The sequence below is a fragment of the Mandrillus leucophaeus genome, unplaced genomic scaffold, assembly GCF_000951045.1.
Source record: "Mandrillus leucophaeus isolate KB7577 unplaced genomic scaffold, Mleu.le_1.0 Scaffold835, whole genome shotgun sequence".
In the NCBI taxonomy this organism is placed as follows: Eukaryota; Metazoa; Chordata; class Mammalia; order Primates; family Cercopithecidae; genus Mandrillus; species Mandrillus leucophaeus.
In genome coordinates this window covers 147,291-165,857 of record NW_012109086.1, presented here as the reverse complement: position 1 = coordinate 165,857, position 18,567 = coordinate 147,291, and the positions used below count along the sequence as shown (strand labels likewise).

The 18,567-nt window shown below is 45.3% G+C and overlaps 1 protein-coding gene across 2 annotated transcripts in view; it reads left to right on the top strand.

Annotated features, from left to right (window-relative positions):
* The window catches only part of APLP2 (amyloid beta (A4) precursor-like protein 2), a 72,175-nt gene extending 53,878 nt beyond the window's left edge, over positions 1-18,297 (top strand). The window contains exons 9-20 of one of the 2 annotated variants that reach the window (XM_011968266.1): positions 250-380; positions 1,301-1,375; positions 2,573-2,731; positions 3,594-3,722; positions 7,205-7,304; positions 9,147-9,299; positions 10,781-10,816; positions 11,585-11,632; positions 13,911-13,996; positions 15,016-15,090; positions 15,437-15,592; positions 16,867-18,297. In XM_011968266.1, coding sequence (XP_011823656.1) covers positions 250-380; positions 1,301-1,375; positions 2,573-2,731; positions 3,594-3,722; positions 7,205-7,304; positions 9,147-9,299; positions 10,781-10,816; positions 11,585-11,632; positions 13,911-13,996; positions 15,016-15,090; positions 15,437-15,592; positions 16,867-16,968 — 1,250 coding nt within the window. In that variant the 3' untranslated portion in view covers positions 16,969-18,297. The remainder of the gene's footprint in view (positions 1-249; positions 381-1,300; positions 1,376-2,572; positions 2,732-3,593; positions 3,723-7,204; positions 7,305-9,146; positions 9,300-10,780; positions 10,817-11,584; positions 11,633-13,910; positions 13,997-15,015; positions 15,091-15,436; positions 15,593-16,866) is intronic. The other variant, XM_011968268.1, reaches the window with a different exon arrangement.
* Positions 18,298-18,567: the final 270 nt, after the last annotated feature.

The window sequence follows — 18,567 nt, the reverse complement described above, 5'->3', positions numbered from 1 at the left end:
GCCTCATTGGTGCTGTAGCTGCCAATAAATTGCTGTATTAGCATGGTCTGACATGGTTGATGGATGTTGTGTAAGGAATATTGCCCACTGTAATCTAACCAAGTGAAGTCTTGGCAGATAGCAGCGCCCTGCACTTAGAGAATGCCACAAAACAGTTTGAGTCCGTTCTGCAGGTCCTGAGCTGGGTTTTCTTCCCAGAGCACAGTGCACCTGATCCCAAAGAGAACTCCCTCTGTAATTTTGTTTCAGTTCCTCCAACTCCTCTCCCAACCAATGATGTTGATGTGTATTTCGAGACCTCCGCAGATGACAATGAGCATGCTCGCTTCCAGAAGGCTAAGGAGCAGCTGGAGATTCGGCACCGCAACCGAATGGACAGGGTAAACCTCGACAATTCCTTCATCTTCATGGCACTTGGCTCTGGGTAGCATGGTTCTCATAGATGAAGAAAAGTAATATATTCTCCTAGATTGTCGTGCTGATGTGTAAGGACTGGTGAGGCAGGAGAGAGTTACCAGTGGAGCTGCCTTCTGGGTGAACTTCTTCCCCACCTGCATCTGGATCATAGTACAATTACCCCCTGAGCACTTAGCATGTCCCAGACACTCTGCTGAGTACTTCCTATACCGTTATCTGCCCCTTTTTTTGGGCAATTAACTTGCTTTAAAATTTATTTTATTTTAAAGAAGGAAACTTTGTATCACTGTTATCAATAAAAAGCTAGTACTATTTGCCATGAGAAGAAAGTGACCAACCATACAAATATATTATAGATCCTGCTGTCGTGGAAGGTTCTGAGTCTCCGGGATGTTTCTTTTCCTTTAAAAGGGTTATAAGAGAGCAGCAGGAACACCAAAGTGCACCTTTTCTTTTGGATTTACTCAGGATTGAAAGAGAATTGAAAAGGGAATGTCTTGCTAGGCCTAAGCTCCACCCCAATCCCACACAGTCCCATGTTGGGCTTACAGTTTGAAAAATGCTCATTGTTTTATCCACATCAGCTCTGAAAAGTAGGTATTAACCTCAATTTTTTTGGTGAGGAGACTAAGACACAGAGACTTTTAAATAACTTACCCAAGGTTATGTAACAAAGAGGTCATGGAATTGAGGCTCCATCTGGGGATAGTTGAGGCCTAGAACCTTCTGAGGCAGTAACAATGCTAAGCTCATAAGGGATCGTGTGATTGGTTTCCTTTTGTAGTTTCCTATTAGATTTAGCATCTGACGATATTTTTAGAAAATGGAGGAGTTGTTTCAGGGTACTAATCACTGCTGACAGTGTTTTTGACCTTTGTTCTAGGTAAAGAAGGAATGGGAAGAGGCAGAGCTTCAAGCGAAGAACCTCCCCAAAGCAGAGAGGCAGACTCTGATTCAGGTAAGATGCTTTCTCCAGGGACGTAGCTTTCAGCCTCACCATTGGAAAATACGGTCAGAGCCCCATTCCCAACGAAGTTAGAATTGGACACCGCCTCCTTTTAGGTGAGGGCTTACAAGGAAGTTGCAGCTGGCCTATTTTTCTTTTTCACCTCACGTATTGCTCACCTATGGTAGAAGAAAACCAAACCCCCACCAGAGCACACCTAATTCATGCCAGAAGGTAACCTTAGCTCAGCTGCCTCTTGTTAGTTCTGCTTTCCTGGCAAAAGTCCTCTGCCAATTTCAACCTTAGACTGTGACTTGTTTTTCAGCAGTACTGAATTTTTTTAAGACTAATTGAAAGTCAAAGGATAGAAAATAAAGATCTCTGATACAATTCATCTCTAACTTTGTCGGCTATAACTAAAATCATAGCAGCAAACTGCATTCCCCTTCAGTGGAAGAGTGTTGCTAGGAATAGGGATAGCAATTTCCAGGACTGATTTGGTTTTTACAAAACTGATTGTGTAAATTTTAAATCATTTTATGTTTAGCTGAAATGTCTTTCCTCCAAATGTCAACACTTTAATAAAGTGTTAAAAGTAATTTTAACAACCTTTTTTATTGATCATTTAGAATATCTAACAATTTTAATTCCTACAGAAGCCAATGCATTTTGTTCAGGGAAATTTAGTTCAGCAGGCTTAAACTACCTGTAAACCTGGCCGGATACCTCACATAACGTGCGCTTCATGATTTTATTGACAGTAATGGCAAAAACCACAATTACTTTTGCACCAACCTAATGACAGGAATGCTTCAACAGAACTTACCACATGACTCCCATTGGTCAGTGGTCTCAGGGTTTGGAAGTTGGTGCCTTGCTGCAATGTGGGAAGGACAGTGTTCCTTTTTTTATAGTGCATATTGAGGCCTTGGGCTTGCAGGCACTAGCACTTTCAGTTGTAAATATATTAAAGAAGCCCTCTGACACTGAGATTTAACTTGCTGTCTTTAAAGAAGGAAGTAATTCTCCTGATGGAAGTAGAATGAAAGTAGAATGAAGCAGACTGTGGATCCTACCCTTGCTCCACTCTCCGAACCTGTTACTGTCTTGCATGGGCACTGACAGGAGAAGCACTGGGGTCTAAGGTTGCTTGCCTATGCTTCCTCCGGGTGCCACAAATCATATGTGGTTCCTGCTCTCTTGGTTTAGCACTTCCAAGCCATGGTTAAAGCTTTAGAGAAGGAAGCAGCCAGCGAGAAGCAGCAGCTGGTGGAGACCCACCTGGCCCGAGTGGAGGCTATGCTGAACGACCGCCGTCGGATGGCTCTGGAGAACTACCTGGCTGCCTTGCAGTCTGACCCACCACGGGTGAGTCACAGACAGAGCCAAATCATTGATGAGTCCTGCGCCTATTGCTGCCTGTCCTGAGGTGGTGTATGTAGGGGACCAGTGTATGACACTCAGGTCAGTAAAAGTGACATTTGTATGACAAGTTCTGGCAAAGCTGAAGCTAAGAAAAGACGATTAGGGAGGAAAAGGTATTACATTCTAATATCTGCGTATATAAGCTAAGCATGACATCGCTTTATGCCTGTGTATACCACCTGTGATGTGAAAGTGTTTTACACTAGAAAAGTATAACCTCGGGAAATTGATTGGTAATTATCCAGTTATTGAACTTCCTTTCAAAGAATGGAAACATGCTTTTCATGAAGACTTTTGAAGAAGTTACATTGTAAATAAGATTATGAAGAAAGGGGTAAAGTAATTTCTTCTGAAACTCTTGTGTGAGTGGTCTCAAATGATTTTGTGCCTTAACACTAACCTGCCTTGCTTTGGGGGATGGAAAGAATTAGGAGGATATTTGTATCCTTAAGTAAGCCAGTTAAAGTCTTCTCTCTTTGGGAGACACAGGAGACTACCTAGCTTGTAATTCAGACGTCAGAGGCTGAGCCAGGAAAAAGGACAGATCTGAAGAGAATAGTGAGCTGGAGATTCTGGAAAATACTGTATGTTAAGGAGCCGATATAACTTCAGAACTTAGTTTTGCTATTTTACCTAGACAGTTTTTTAGTTACTTGGTAAGCTAAAAAAGCTTTCAGAGTTACAACTTTCATTCTTGTGCCTAGCTGAGCTTTACATTCTTAAGTGAACTTTTTAAGCTTTTGTTTTCCTGCCTATTTTCATTTCTCTAGTCTCTGGATATTAAAACAACTGTTCTCTCTTGCAGCCTCATCGCATTCTCCAGGCCTTACGGCGTTATGTCCGTGCTGAAAACAAAGATCGCCTGCATACCATCCGTCATTATCAGCATGTGTTGGCTGTTGACCCAGAAAAGGCGGCCCAGATGAAATCCCAGGTACAGTAGATGTAGTAGAAATTGTTGCTGTGAGGGCATTTCCAGTGGGGAACATAATGCCTTGACTAATGGTTGAACAGCACTACTGGTTGAACAGGACTGCTAGTTGTACTTGTTATTAGTCCTTAGAAAATGATTTTTGATTTCCGAAGACATTGGGTACATGAGCTGGTTTTTGCAAGGGTACTATTTTTAAAACATCTTTTTTTATACTTTTTTATATTAACTACTTTGTACTTAAACAATTTCCGATTTTTTTATATCATTTATTTCTGATTTAAATATTGCCAGAACCAGTATTCAAGATCCTTTTCTAGGTACATTTATCAAGCAGATCTTAAAAATTGGTCTCTTGTTTTGTGCAGTATAGTTTTTGTTTAGACAGACACTTTTACATTCCTAGGTTTTGTCCAGCTTTACTTTCATCTATAGAGGTTTGTTTCTGGTTCCTATTTCTCATATTGGTGTTGTTCATATGTTAACTTGAGTTTTACTTTCTTGTATTCATAAAAATGAACTTGCCTACCAGACTGCTAGCTTCCGTGTAAACAGGAAGTCTCGTAGCCCATCCTGTTAGTTTTCCTAGAGGGCCTTATGGTAACAACGCTGATCTTATTTCATTTCCTCTCATATTGTAAATACAGTGCTGTGCCGATTGTGAGTGCCAGGGTACGTGGGCTCACTCACTGCACGGGTGCTGGCCTGTCAGTCCAGAAACCCTCCTTCCCCACAGTTGCTGTGTGTGTGAAGATGAAAAGATAACGTGCCTAGAGGCCTTTGGGGTGTTGGAGCTGAGCTGCTCCGTTTGTGGAGCTGGGGTCTGTCTGAGTGCCAGATTCCACACTAGCATTCAGTGCTGCCGGACTGACTCCCCTGAGTGCCCTTGAGCAGCTCACACGCTAGTGTAGAGAGAGTGAAGAGCAGGTGTTTTGTGGGTTTGTTTGTTTTTTGAGATGGAGTCCCACTCTATCACTCAGGCTGGACTGCAGTGGCGCCATCTCAGCTCACTGCAACCTCCGCCTCCCGGGTTCAAACAATTCTCTTGCTTCAGCCTCCCGAGTAGCTGGAATTACAGGCGCCCGCCATAACGCCTGGTTAATTTTTGTGGTTTCAGTAGAGACGGGGTTTCACCATATTGACCAGGCTGGTCTTGAACTCCTGGCGCCTCAGGTAATCCGCCCACCTCAGCCTCCCAAAGTTCTAGGATTACAGGCGTGAGCCACTCCTGCCAAGCCCAGAGCAGGTGTTCTTAGATATATAGAGTTCACTTCAGAAGCTGGTTGTTTTGGGGAATAAAAGAGCTCAGGCTTTTAAAGAGTGGGAAGAAAGTGGAAAGGGGCTGGGCTGGAGACCCTAAGAGGCATCTGGTGTGGGCCTGGAGCTCAAGGCTTTGCTTCACGCTGGATGCAGCAGAAGAAGAGAAAGTCTAAGAGGCCTGGATGGAAAATGCATGCATCTTGACAGGGCTTAGACTTTTGGGGTCTACTTGATTTTTGAAAGGACTTAATCACTTTCCAAACTTCCTGTTTTAAAATTAAATTATTGTGTTGTATTTTAGCCAGTTTTGTGTGAGAGTAGAAGGGAAGGAGAGATTTTGATCAGTGCAGTAAATAGAGAATTCTTGCAAGTGAGATCAAGCTTCCACACCAAGTAATGTGGGAAGTAGAGCCCTCCCATCTTAAAACACCTTTGGGGAGAAAACCCAGCTCTCCTGTCTGCTACTTACTGTCTGCTCTTAGCTGTAATTCTGGCAAAGCTTACCTTCTGCCTTGTTCCCTATTCTGTTATCTAAACGTTAGAAAAATTTGCAGATGTTCAGCCTGTTGTAACTTGTGCCATATCTACTTGTCTGGATGTGAGTGAGATGGTGCTTTTACCCCTATACTATAGCCAATGGTTTGCTGTAGAGACACTGATTTCCAGTCTCCCACCCTGTGGTTCTTGTCCTCTGTGAGTGTATGAACCATCCGCTCTCACACGGCTCCCTGTTCCTCTGGGGAGGTGTAGCAGGACAACGCTTGCTGAACCTGTGGGTGTTGCATTTTGGCTCCATTTGCATTTTTTCTTCAAGGCACTCTTGTGCTTTCCTTGATTGACAGAATGGCACATACAAAATTAAATTGCTTTCATCCTTGCTTTAAAAGGTCAGAGAGATGTCAGTCTACAATAAAAGCATCTTTCCATTTAGCTTTTTTTCTCATGTTGACCCTTCATGTTAATGGCTTCAAGCCCATGTGATTAATCCATTGGTTTCCAGTGCCCTCTTTAGGAAAAGCTTGGTAATTGCAGGTCTAACCAGGCAGGGATGACTTTGCTTTTTAAGCTTATGGGAGCTACAGCAACACACCTCGCCATGTCATTGGGGTGGATGCTAGCCCGAGTCACCTTTCACTTTCATCCTGAAAAGCTGTAAAAATAGTGACCACTTCTAATGGCTTTTTTTTTTTTTTAAATGAATAACCTTAGAACTTTTGCATTCGGAAAAGGCAGTGAGCTGTGGTGGATGAGTCTTCCTGTATCCCTTCCTGTATACCTTAAAATCAGGTTTATTTATTCCTCTGCATGAGTTTTTTAAAAAATAACAATTTAGTTAAATAGGAATAAACTAATTCTTTATTTACCACAATAATCATTTAAGCAATTGCTTCACTAAGCAAAATCCATAATGGTTCCCTGTGTCGCCAAGTCTACTTTTCAGCCAGTAATTTCAGTCTTTTTTAATCCCATCCAATCTGACCAGTGGTAGAAATCGACTGACTCTTTTCTTTCACTCAGCAAAACCTTACTGAATGTTCAGCATTGTACAAATCAGGGCTCTTTTTTTTTTTTTTTTTTTTTTTAAACTCAATATGATTAGTATTAAGTGCCTCGAATGAAAATCCAGTAGCTAGTGGCCATTTTTTAATAAATTGTCTCTTAACTTGGAGCACTCTCTTTAGATAAATTCTCACATCAGCTGGGGGAATTATACAGTTTGAACACTTTTTTTTTGAGACAGGATCTTGCTCTGTTGCCTAGGTTGGAGTGCAGTAGCACAGTCATAGCTCACTGTAGCCTAAACCTCCTGGGCTCCAGTGATCCTCCAGCCTTAGCCTCCCAAGTAGCTGTGACTACAGGCACACAGTACTATGCCTGGCTAATTTTTGTATTTTTTGGTAGAGGCAGGGTTTCATCATGTTGGCCAGGCTGGTCTCAAACTCCTTGGCTCAAGTGATCCTCCTGTCTCACCCTCCCAAAGTGCTAGAATTACAGGTGTGAGCCACCACGCCCAGGCTGAGCATGTTCTTATACTTTAGCAGTCAGTAAATACGGCGTGAGGAGTAATACATTTCCCCTGACCAGTTGCTTTGCTCTAGACTCTGTAGAGAATATACTTTGTAAAGTGGTTTTTCCAGAAGTTGTGTCGATGTTCCAGCTGCAAATTCCCTCCTGGCCTAGTTGTTTTCAATCACAACACCTCTCCACCGTAACTCTGCTTCCAGGTGATGACACATCTCCACGTGATTGAAGAAAGAAGGAACCAAAGCCTCTCTCTGCTCTACAAAGTACCTTATGTAGCCCAAGAAATTCAAGAGGAAATTGGTGGGTACCAGCTGTTTGTGTCAAGGTCATCTGGGACTTCTTGCAGAGGCTCAGGAGTGAAAGCTAGGCAAGAGTAGAGAGATATGAGCAAGCAAGGCGTGTGAAGTGGGACATTAGCACACCCTGGCTTCAGAAGCCTAGAATCCACTGGAGCTTACATGGCAAGGTGAAGGAGGAACCAAGGACAAATGCACTGGCTGTGAGCCACGGAGCCTTGGGTTTCACTGACCTTCACTCCGTTAGCGGAAGAATATCTGGGGTATGAAATTGCAAGAGACTAGGAGATTTCCTGTTACCATTTTCCTCCTTAATTCTGATTATTCCAGGCACCTGATTTTATATAATTCTCACCTCCTCTTCCTCTCCCAGTCTTTATCTTCTTCATTTATTCAACAAGTTTTATTGTGTCTGCTGTGTGTCACAGAGTAAAATGGTCCACAAGCAGATAGTGCCTGCCAGAGTTCATGTGACGATAGGAGAAAAACAGACAGTAAAACAAGAAAATAAATGTCAGGTGGTGATAAGTGCTGTGCAGAGTTAAAACTCGGGCACAGTGGTAGAGAGCGGCCGGTCGGGGCTGCTGGCTCTGGGGACGGTGGCCTAAGATCCGAATGGTAAGATCACAGTGGGAGGGCACGTTGGTAGCAGAGTGAGCGGCAGCTACAAAGGCCCCAGGTGGAAGTCAGGCATCACATTTAAGTAGATCAGTGTGGCTACAACATAGCAAAGGGGATGCGGCCAAAGTATGCAAGGACCAGATCGGGAAGAAATTTCAGCAAAATCAGGGAGTTTGGTTTTTATTTTTGGATAATGGGAAGCCGTTAGAGGATTTTCAGCTAGGGAGAGACTAGATCTGGATTATGAATTTTTAAAAGCTCACTTGGCTGCTTTGTGTAGAGTCGATTAAAATTAGAAACCAGCCAGGAAGCGATTATAGAAATCCAGGAGAGCGCTGTTGGGAGTATGCACTGAAGGGGTGATGGGGTAGGAGAAGGAGTGCCCCAGGGACAGCTGGGGACGGTCTCTAGGATGTGTTCTGTGGGGAGTGTGTGGGGCTGCGCCCAGGGCTGCGTGTGCGGTTGGGGGAGCGGCATCAAGAATTGCACTTAGGGTTCCACTGTGGGCAGCTCGGGGATGGTGGTACCATGGCCAACTGAGGTGAAGAAGGAAATCCGGAGCTCTCTTGATACATGTTAAGATAGAAATTTCTGTTGGGTGTTAGGTGGAGATCTAAGTAGGATTTAGGTGAGGCAGAGGTCAGGCAGTAGGTCCAGGATTCAGGCCTGGGAGTCATGGTATGTGGTCAGTATTTAAAACTGGCATCAGGGAGAAGTAGGTCAGAGGGTGTGAAGCGGTAGTTGTAGTTATGTGGGGTGGATACGTCTAGAGATGGGATGGACAGCGTGAGGACTGTAGTTATATATATAATACTGTACTATATACTAAAAATTTGTCGAGAGTAGATTTGGGGTATTCTTATTTTTAAAAAAAGTAAATCTGGAAGGTGATGCGTGTGTTTGCTTGACTACGGAAATCATTTCACGGTGTATATGTATATCAAATCATTATATCGTATACCTTAAATATGTACCGTTTTTAAAACCCCCAAAATCTGTGGTGTTGTGGATACCACTTAACTGGAGTGTGGAGGTGGAGGCAGGGGTGCGTGGGACGACGCCCTGGGGTCCCTGGTGCTGGGGCTCTGTGGTGCCACAGCATCAGGGAAGGTGTTTCAGGCAGGAGCTGGGAGCCACAGTGGGTCTTGGAGCTCTAGAGCATCCTGTGCCTGGACACCAGGCCCTTCTGAAGCCTGCTCTCTGTCCCCTGCCCTGTCTTCATCAGATGAGCTCCTTCAAGAGCAGCGTGCAGACGTGGACCAGTTCACTGCCTCCATCTCAGAGACCCCTGTGGACGTCCGGGTGAGCTCTGAGGAGAGTGAGGAGATCCCGCCGTTCCACCCCTTCCACCCCTTCCCAGCCTTACCTGAGAACGAAGGTGTGTATGGGCGACGGTGCCACTTCTGGGCAGCAGAGGGAGGACAGAATGAGAGAATTAAAGTCAATGTTTTGAAAACCAAATTGAGTTGGGAGATGGTGTTCCTGTGAGAGTCAGGGGAAGGGAGACCGGATTCATTGAACACCCACTGCGTGCAAGGACCCTGCTAGATGCTTTCAAATCATTGGTGTCAATGTCACCCTGAAGTTAAGACTAAATCTCCTATTTCAAGATGGGTGGCTTCAAACCCCCACTTCTTCCAACTTGTGCACTTCTTACATGTGGGAGGCACTTGGCAGTTGAAACAGCACCTTCCTGTTAGGCTGTTACCTTTGCGCAGCTGTCTTGGGAGGTAGGTGCCGTAGAGGCTGAGGAGGTGACAGGGCTGGTGCAGGGTCATATCTCTGACATGAGGTGGGGTAAGAAGGTGTTCCTCTGGCTCCTAGGCAGACATTCTTCCCTCTATTCCCCTGCTGGTTCTCAGTGTCTAAGAGGATCTCTAAAAGCTGTGAGCCTGCTTCAGAAATAAACAAGTTGCTGAGCCCAGTGCCCTGAGAGTAGTCTCCCTCGTCAGTTCTGTTTGTTGCTGTTGCTGCTGATAGGGTAATGTTAAGAATGGCCCACAGCTATGCCATAGTCCTTGTTACATGCCTGCGTTAGCTAAGCATCTCAGCGGATGCTCTCCATCCTCACAGTAACCCTCGCAGGTGGGTAGTCGAGTGTCCCCAAGTGGGGATTCTGAGGTGTAAAGAGGTTAAGTAACTTGCCCAAGGTCATGTAGCTTGTAAGGGGAGAGTCAGGAGTTGAACCCAAGCCAGTCTGGTCTTGCAGTCACAGACCTGACGGGATATAGCACTGGAACAGAGGCCTCAGGAAGGCATCAAATTGGGAGTGGGGGGTTGGAGGTACATCCATGTTAGCCTTCAGACCTTAACAGAAATGCCTTCTGGTTATCGCAGAGCAGTTGACTCTTCAGAAATAAAACGGGATCTGAGGAAGTGGCAGATAGATGAAGAGCACCGTGCCATTCCCAGATCTCCGTGGGTTTGTTGGGTGGCCATGCTTAGAAAACTTCTTATGTGCTTATTGGGGGTCGGGGCAGCTTGGATATACCTGAACTAGAACCTTACCTCCCTGTCAGCAAACCACAACCAACACTGACTTCAATTTTTGCTTTTTTCTAAGAAAAATATTTATGTGGGCTAAGCTAAATAGTGCAGGCATCTCCCAAAGTTTCCCTAAAAAGGCCCAAGACAGACCTACTTTTTTCTCTCTTATCAAGGATACTCTCCAGTGATTTGCTGTGGCTTCTACTGCTGGTTGTTTATGGGGTAGTTCAGGCATAGTGTTTTTAAGGAGGAATACTTTTTGTTCACTTTATAGAGAAATTCTAAGATAGAAATTTTAAAAGAAGCCATTTTCTTTCTTAATCTCCTTTTGTGCTGTTTTATTTTGTTTTTTATTGTTTTCCTTTCTGCTAGACACTCAGCCGGAGTTGTACCACCCAATGAAAAAAGGTTGGTTTGTCCAAGATGTTCCCTTTAAGACCTTCATTCCTCTCCACTCCCCAGTGTGTCTGAAGCTTCATGTTCTGTTTCATGCCATCACCTGGCTTTCCCCACCTCATTTCTTCCGGCGCGGCTGTGAGTGGAGTCAGAGCAGCGCCGCCTCCATGTTGCTAACAAGCTGACCTGACTCCAGCACTCCGAGGCCAGTTTCCGTGGCGTTGGTTACCGCGTGGTCATGCCAAGCTTTCCCTCTGGGATGTCAGAGAATGCACAGCAGCCAAAATAGATTTCATGACCCTTTTAATCTGGGTAGATTTTTAGAAGTATTTCCCACTTAGGTTGGTTGTGAACCGCTATATCTGTGTACATATGCCTTATTTACAGTAAGGTGGAGAGTCTTTCTCTTTTCCCTCTTTTTCTCTGCAATTCCCATTTACGTCTTTTCTTTTTGGCTCTCCTTGCCTTTTGTCTGTGCCAGCTGTCTCATGTCCCCTGAGTTGTAGCCTTCCTCAGAACATCAGAGGCTGATGGATCAAACACATGGAGACAGCCCAGCTCACTGTACTGTGTCTCCAGTTTTCAAAAACCGTTCACGCTCCATAAAGCACTATGGGGAATGCTTTGCATACTTGATCTGAGTCCACTGAACGTCCCTGTAGGATGGGTAGTGGTTTTAGCTCTATTTTCTATATTACATAATTGAAGTTTCTGAGATGACATGACTTGCTCTAAGAAGTGGAGGAACCAGGATTTGAACCCAGTTCTCTGTCCTCCAAGCCCATGTGATTTTATTACCTAAGCTGTTGGTGTCACGGGATCCCCCAGGTGGGTGGGCGGCCCAGTCATTGTGAATCATTTCAACATTTCTTGTTCATAATGTGTTGTATGAGCCCACCCTTGGCTTTGGCAGACTTCTTATGGATGGGCCAAATGGAGTTGCCTGGCTAAGAAGCTGGTGTTCTGCTTCATGCCACAGGTTGTTCTCAGAACACAAAAGTGTGATTTGAATCTTCTGAAAATGACGCGCATAGATGCTTTATTTTATTCTACTTGGATATCCCTATTCTTGGGGATGACTGTGCCGACATTCCTTTTAACAGCATAACTGAGATGTTGAGAAAGATGAGTTTTCTAGAAGTTTAACAGGCTTTTGCCTTTATACTTAACTGTTATGAGTTGGGACAATTTAAACATTAACTTTGGCGTCTTGAAGTCACTTGTTTATGTGTTTTTTTAAAGAAACATGGGGGCTATACCACCAAAAATGTATTATAACAGTCTGGACTGGCGGTAGGTTTTTTTTTTATTTTTTTTTTGAGATGGGGTCTTCCTCTCGCCCAGGCTGGAGTGCAGTGGTGCAATCTTGGCCCACTGCAGCCTCCTCCTCTGGGGCTCAAGCAGTCTTCCTACCTCAGCCTCCCAAGTAGGTGGGGTGACAGGTGCATGCCACCACCCTCAGCTAGTTGTTTTGTTTGTTTATTTTTGTATTTTTAGTAGAGATGGGGTTTTGCCATGTTGCCCAGGTTGGTCTCCGACTCCTGGACTCAAGTGATCCTCCCGCCTTGGCCTCCCAAAATGCTGGGATTATAGGCATGAGCCACTGTGTCCAGCGACAGTAGGCCTTTAGTTGGCTTAGTGCCACATTGCTTTTTGAGTAAAATCCTGCCGTGTGACCTTTAAAATTCTGCGAGAGAGAAACATGGAAGGAGCTCAGAATTACAATTGATTGGGCTTGGTCATGAGCATCCTTGCTGAGGCAATATCCTTCCAGATCCCTCTTTCTCAAATAGTTGTAGTGCAGTATTGCTATTTCATGGGCATTTTGAGACAAAAGCTGGCTCTGATTTAACTAGAATCAAGTCGTGGACGTCTTTAAAGTTGAAGCTTTAGAAAAATTGCATTGTTTTTTACTGCATTGCGTTAGCTAGCCTCCAAGTTCAGTGACTGGGGAAGCTGTTACAAATTGCTATGTGTTAAGAACGAGTCTAGTTGTGAGGCAGAAGCTCTGCTGTGGCTGTGCCTTGGGCCGTTACCTGCCTTTGACGAGCCCAGGGACAGCAGTGCTTTGCGTGTCCTCATGTTGAAATCTCACTTGCCTGTAGTTACCTTCCAATGCCAGGTATGCTGTCAGGTTGATGTAGTTATAAAAGGCTCATATCACAGACATTTATGTTGAACTGTATGTTATTCTTACGATAGCTAGAAATCACATGCTTTGGAACTAAAAATAGAGGACTGCCTCTCACGTTCCCTCCCTGGGTCTGTGCTGCATCGTCGTGCTGTGTATTTGGTTACTGTCCTTCGGAGCGCCACACATGAGTGATGTTGCTCAGGCAGTGTCTGACCTTGGCAAGAAGAGAGTTGCTATTCTTGTGGCTCCATTTAGAGAAAGGGGCCTTCCATGCTGATACTAGAATTCTCCCTATAGATGGAATGCTTCCTTCCTGTTTATCTTCTAATAGCCACTTAGGATATGAGCATCTAGGATCCCGGCCCTGAGAGGGATTCAGCGTGATGGGAGATGCAAGAAGAAATCCATAATGACAAACTGTGATTATAAATGCCATCACCTGGGAACCTCCCCAGGACCAACTGAAACTCTAAGGAAAAATAAGAGTTTAGGTTGGGGAGGGTATTTGAGGCAGAATGAATTCCCTGTGGGTTCACCTACTATGTCCAAGGCAAACGTGCAGGTTATTGTGAGGATGGGTGCTGTGGCAGCCGGGTGTGGGTAGTAGGTACTCAGTAATTTCTCCTATAATGGTGTTGTGTGTTTCCCATGCTAGGATGCCTCTGGGCTCCACTTCTATGTATCTTACAATAAACATTTTCTCTGAAGGCTTGCATTTCATTTTCCCAAGTTGGAGACAAGTAAGCACTCCGTCCTCCTCCATTAAACCCATCAGTCTCTGCAAATGCCTGTCTCATTCATCTTTAGAGAGCACAGGGCACCCTCAGACATGTGAACGCGGTGGCAGATGAGTTGTGGGGGGAGGTGCGTGGGAGGGGCTCACTGGCCCTCAGGAGGGAGTTTGCTGCTTCTGTGCAATGGGTGTGAGATGGGCCGTCCTTGGGAACTCAGCCGTGATCTCTCTCCACACAGGATCTGGAGTGGGAGAGCAGGATGGGGGACTGATCGGTGCCGAAGAGAAAGTGATTAACAGTAAGAATAAAGTGGATGAAAACATGGTGAGCCTGTTCTTTCTTCTGCCCAACATGCTTTACTTTTGAGACTCATTAGAGTGAGTGACCTGATGTCAGATGCTTCCAGGTGCACGTCTGTGTTCATTTTCCACACAGTAGAAGGTTGGAGGGCTCCAGCGACTCCCACAGACTGGCTGTGGTGTTTAGCATCTGGGTATGAAAAGGATTAAAGAGCCCTTTTCAGCAGTAGCTCATCTCTTGTATAGAGTAGGAAAATATATTTACAACTAAAGATAAGAATAACCTGTTAGAGGCCATTTTCAAGTGAGTAGAGTTAATACTTGGATTAGTGTTGGGTTTTGTTCTTACACTGCCTTAGGTTTATACCCCCTTTTATTCACCTAGTATTTTCTATCATTTATAGTTCTGGATTATCCTCAACTGAGTTTGATAGTTAAATGTGGCTTTTTTTTTTTTTTTTTTTTTTTTTTGAGATGAGAGTCTTGCTCTGTCACCCAGGCTGGAGTGCAGTGGCGCGATCTCGACTCATTGCAGCTCTGCCTTCCGGGTCCACGCCGTTCTCCTGCCTCAGCCTCCCAAGTAGCTGGGACTACAGGCACCCGCCACCACGCCTGGCTAATTTTTTGTATTTTTTAGTAGAGACAGGGTTTCACCATGTTAGCCAGGATGGTCTCGATCTCCTGACCTCATGATCTGCCCGTCTCGGCCTCCCAAAGTGCTGGGATTACAGGCGTGAGCCACCACGCCCAGCCTAATTGTGGCTTTTTGGCAATCTGTTCTGAAATACATCTCCACATGGTTACTTGAAGGAAAACGCATACAGGACCAGCTGCTATAATATAGTCTTCCCTCCATACCTGCCCCTTCATTAGGGGTTTGGGGAGTGGATTTGGAAGGCTGTGACAGAACTGGTTGGTTAATGGGGGTCCCACAGGTACCTGCTTCCTTCCATCAAGCAGCAGGTAGCAGAGGAAGGAGGTAGCAAATACCAAACTCCGCATTCACCCAGTTGCTCACTGCCGACATTCTCATGACTGTTTCAGGTCATTGACGAGACTCTGGATGTTAAGGAAATGATTTTCAATGCCGAGAGAGTTGGAGGCCTTGAGGAAGAGCGGGTATGTGCTTAGCTCCAAAACCTAAGGTTTTCTGTCGGTCATAGGTGTTTCTCCTCTGGACTTTCTCAGTTCAAGTAGAAAGCAGGAGAGATGCCTGAGCTAATAAGGGTCCCTCATCCCCAGCTTCCCATACTTTTGGATAAGAAAGCTAAAATTAAAATCTCCATGGAGATTGGGAAGAGTGGGCGTTCTCCACATACGGGTGGTTCCCTGCAAAGCAGGATCTTGGTGCTACTTTGGGTTTTAGGGGCTCACCCTTCCAGGAGCGTGGCCCTCAGTGAGTTACTTGCCTCACGGCTTCCAGATGGTCACTGAGACTTTGTTCCACATCTGCTTTGTTACGTAGGAATCCGTGGGCCCACTGCGGGAGGACTTCAGTCTGAGTAGTAGTGCCCTCATTGGCCTGCTGGTCATCGCAGTGGCCATTGCTACAGTCATCGTCATCAGCCTGGTGATGCTGAGGAAGAGGCAGTATGGCACCATAAGCCACGGGATCGTGGAGGTGAGGAGCTGGGCTGCTGAGGGCCTGCTCTGCACTGTGGGCTGGGTGGGGGTGGGAACCTGTGGAATTAATAAGCATCTTTACTCCTCGAGTACTGGACATGCTGCTGTCATCAGTTCAGTTACTCACTGGATTCCTCGCTCATGTGTTTGGAAATCAGCCCCTGCCACAAGGGACTGTTGCCAAATTTCAACATTAGTTTGGGCTTTGGCTATGAATGTCAGAAAGTCGTGTGAACATTTTATGCTACAGAGGGTGAAAACTCTTTTCTCAGATTATTTCCTTAGTGTTCCTTTTTCCAGGTATGTGTTTTTTTAAATGGGGGGAGGGAGCAACAGGAAATTTACAAAGTGCTGAAGCCGACTGTTTGTGTTCTGTCTTCTGCTGGTTACTGAACTTCTCTTGCCACTCATTCCTTAGTGAATAGTGGGAATGTCCAGAGTCCCTTGATCCTTAAATATAAATACAGTAAGGACCTTAGTGAGCCCTGGGAAATTAGTGCAGATTCTGGTCTTAGTTATTTGTGGTTTTTTGTTTGTTTTTGGTTTTGGTTTTTTGGAGACAGAGTCTTGCTCTGTTGCCCAGGCTGGAGTGCACTGGTGTGATCTCGGCGCATTGCAGCCTCTGTCTCCCGGGTTCAAGTGATTCTTGTGCCTCAGCCTTCTGCCTAGCTGAGACTACAGGTGCACACCACCATGCCCAGCTAGTTTTTGTATTTTTAGTAGAGATAGGATTTCCCCATATTGACCGGGGTGGTCTCAAACTCCTGACTTCAAGTGATCCACCTGCCTCAGCCTCCCAAAGTGCTGGGATTACAAGCATGAGCTACTGTACCTGGCCAGTTATTTGGGTTTATCTCTTGCTGGAGACTGGCCTAGCTGTAGCATTTCAGAGTTGAAAAAGACCAGAGATCCCCTGGTCCCACTGTCTGCGTGCTAGCCTACTGCTGAGTGGCTTACCTTGGCTGGCCCAGGTAGTAAGCAGTGGCGCGGAGCCTTGCTTGTTACCGTGGTGCTAGGACATCCAGTTGACTGGCATCTTCTGTGAGGACTAAGCTTTCAGGGCTCTCGTTTCGAAAGCATTGCCTCTTTGATCCCCTTATTTTCTTTCTCCTGTGTTTTACCACCGGTTCTCATGTGGCCTGTCCTGTGGGAACGGGCTGCTGGCTGCATTTGGTCCTCAGGGGATCGTGCAGCAAATGGCTCAGGTCTCCCAACGCCCTGTGCAGGTCTCTTCCCAGACACCGCAATGACCCTCAGGTTTTGTTCTTCCAGGTTGATCCAATGCTCACCCCAGAAGAACGTCACCTGAACAAGATGCAGAACCATGGCTATGAGAACCCTACCTACAAATACCTGGAGCAGATGCAGATTTAGGTGGCAGGGAGCACGGCAGCCCTGGCGGAGGGGTGCAGGCAGGCCAGAAGATCCCACGATTCCGATCGACTGCCGACCAGCGGCTGCTGCCGGGGGCTGCGTCTGACATCCTGACCTCCTGGACTGTAGGACTATATAAAGTACTACTGTAGAACTGCAATTTCCATTCTTTTAAATGGGTGAAAATGTTAATATAACAATATATGATATATAAACCTTAAAAGAAAAAAAATGATCTATTGCAGATATTTGATGTAGTTTTCTTTTTTAAATTAATCAGAAACCCCACTTCGATTGTATTGTCTGACACATGCTGTCAATGTATAATAAACAGGAAATGTCGATTTTCAATAATAGACTTATATGCAGGCTGTCGTTCCAGTTACGTTGTGTAAGTCAACTCTTCAGGCTCATTCACTCTCCTGGCTTTTATTTAAAGAAAAAAAAAGGCAGTATTCCCTTTTTAAATGAGCTTTCAGGAAGTTGCTGAGAAATGGGGTGGAATAGGGAACTGTAATGGCCACTGAAGCACGTGAGGATACCCTTGCAAAATGATGTGAAAGGACCAGTTTCTTGAAGTCCAGTGTTTCCACGGCTGGATACCTTTGTGTCCAAAGTCCCGTCACCAAGGACATTAAAGACATTTCATTCCAGCATCTTCTAGAGAGCTTGGTGTGTACAGACGAGGGTGTCCACTGCTGCTTTCCTTCAGAATCCAGTGCTTCCACAGAGATTAGCCTGTAGCTTGTCTTTGACATTCTTCGCTGTCTGTTGTTTACCTACCGTAGCTTTTTACTGTTCACTTCCCCTTCCACCTGTCCAGATGTGCAGGCCCCTCCTCTCTGGACTTTCTCCAAAGGCACTGACCCTCGGCCTCCACTTTGTCCCCTCACCTCCACCCCTCCTGTCACCGACCCTGTGACGTTCACTCAGAGGAGACCACACCAAGGAGGCGGCGGCTGGCCCAGGAGAGAACACAGGGAGGTTTGTTTGTGTGAAAGGAAAGTAGTCCAGGCTGTCCCTGAAACTGAGTCTGTGGACACTGTGGAGCGCTTCGAACAATTGTGTTTTCTTCACGAGTCTCTGTAATGCTTGTACAGTTGGTGTTGATGCCCACAGCTTCTGCTTTTGCTTTTTCTTTTAAATCTGAAGGTTCTGGTAACCTGTGGTGTATTTTTATTTTTCTGTGACTTTTCCTTTTTCCTCCTCTTTGACCCTATTCATGTCTCTACCCACTATGCACAGATTAAACTTCACCTACAAACTCCTTAATATGATCTGTGGAGAATGTACACAGTTTAAACACATCAATAAATCCTTTAACTTCCACCGAGACTGCTTGTTTCATTGACCACGGCATTGATCTGTGTGATGCTTCTGCCCCCTGCCTCCAGGAGGGTGAGACCTTCCTTCCACGAAGGACCCCAGCTGTACCTCGCAGACAGAAATATGTCTACTCAAGCCTTGACTCTAGGGTTCCAATGCCATTTTGCATCTAGAAAACAAAGTAGAGGGAATGTCTGCATAGAGCATTTGTCTGGCAAAGTTTAGGCTACTGATATTTGTTAATATGAGACTTCTTAATGCTACTGGAAACGA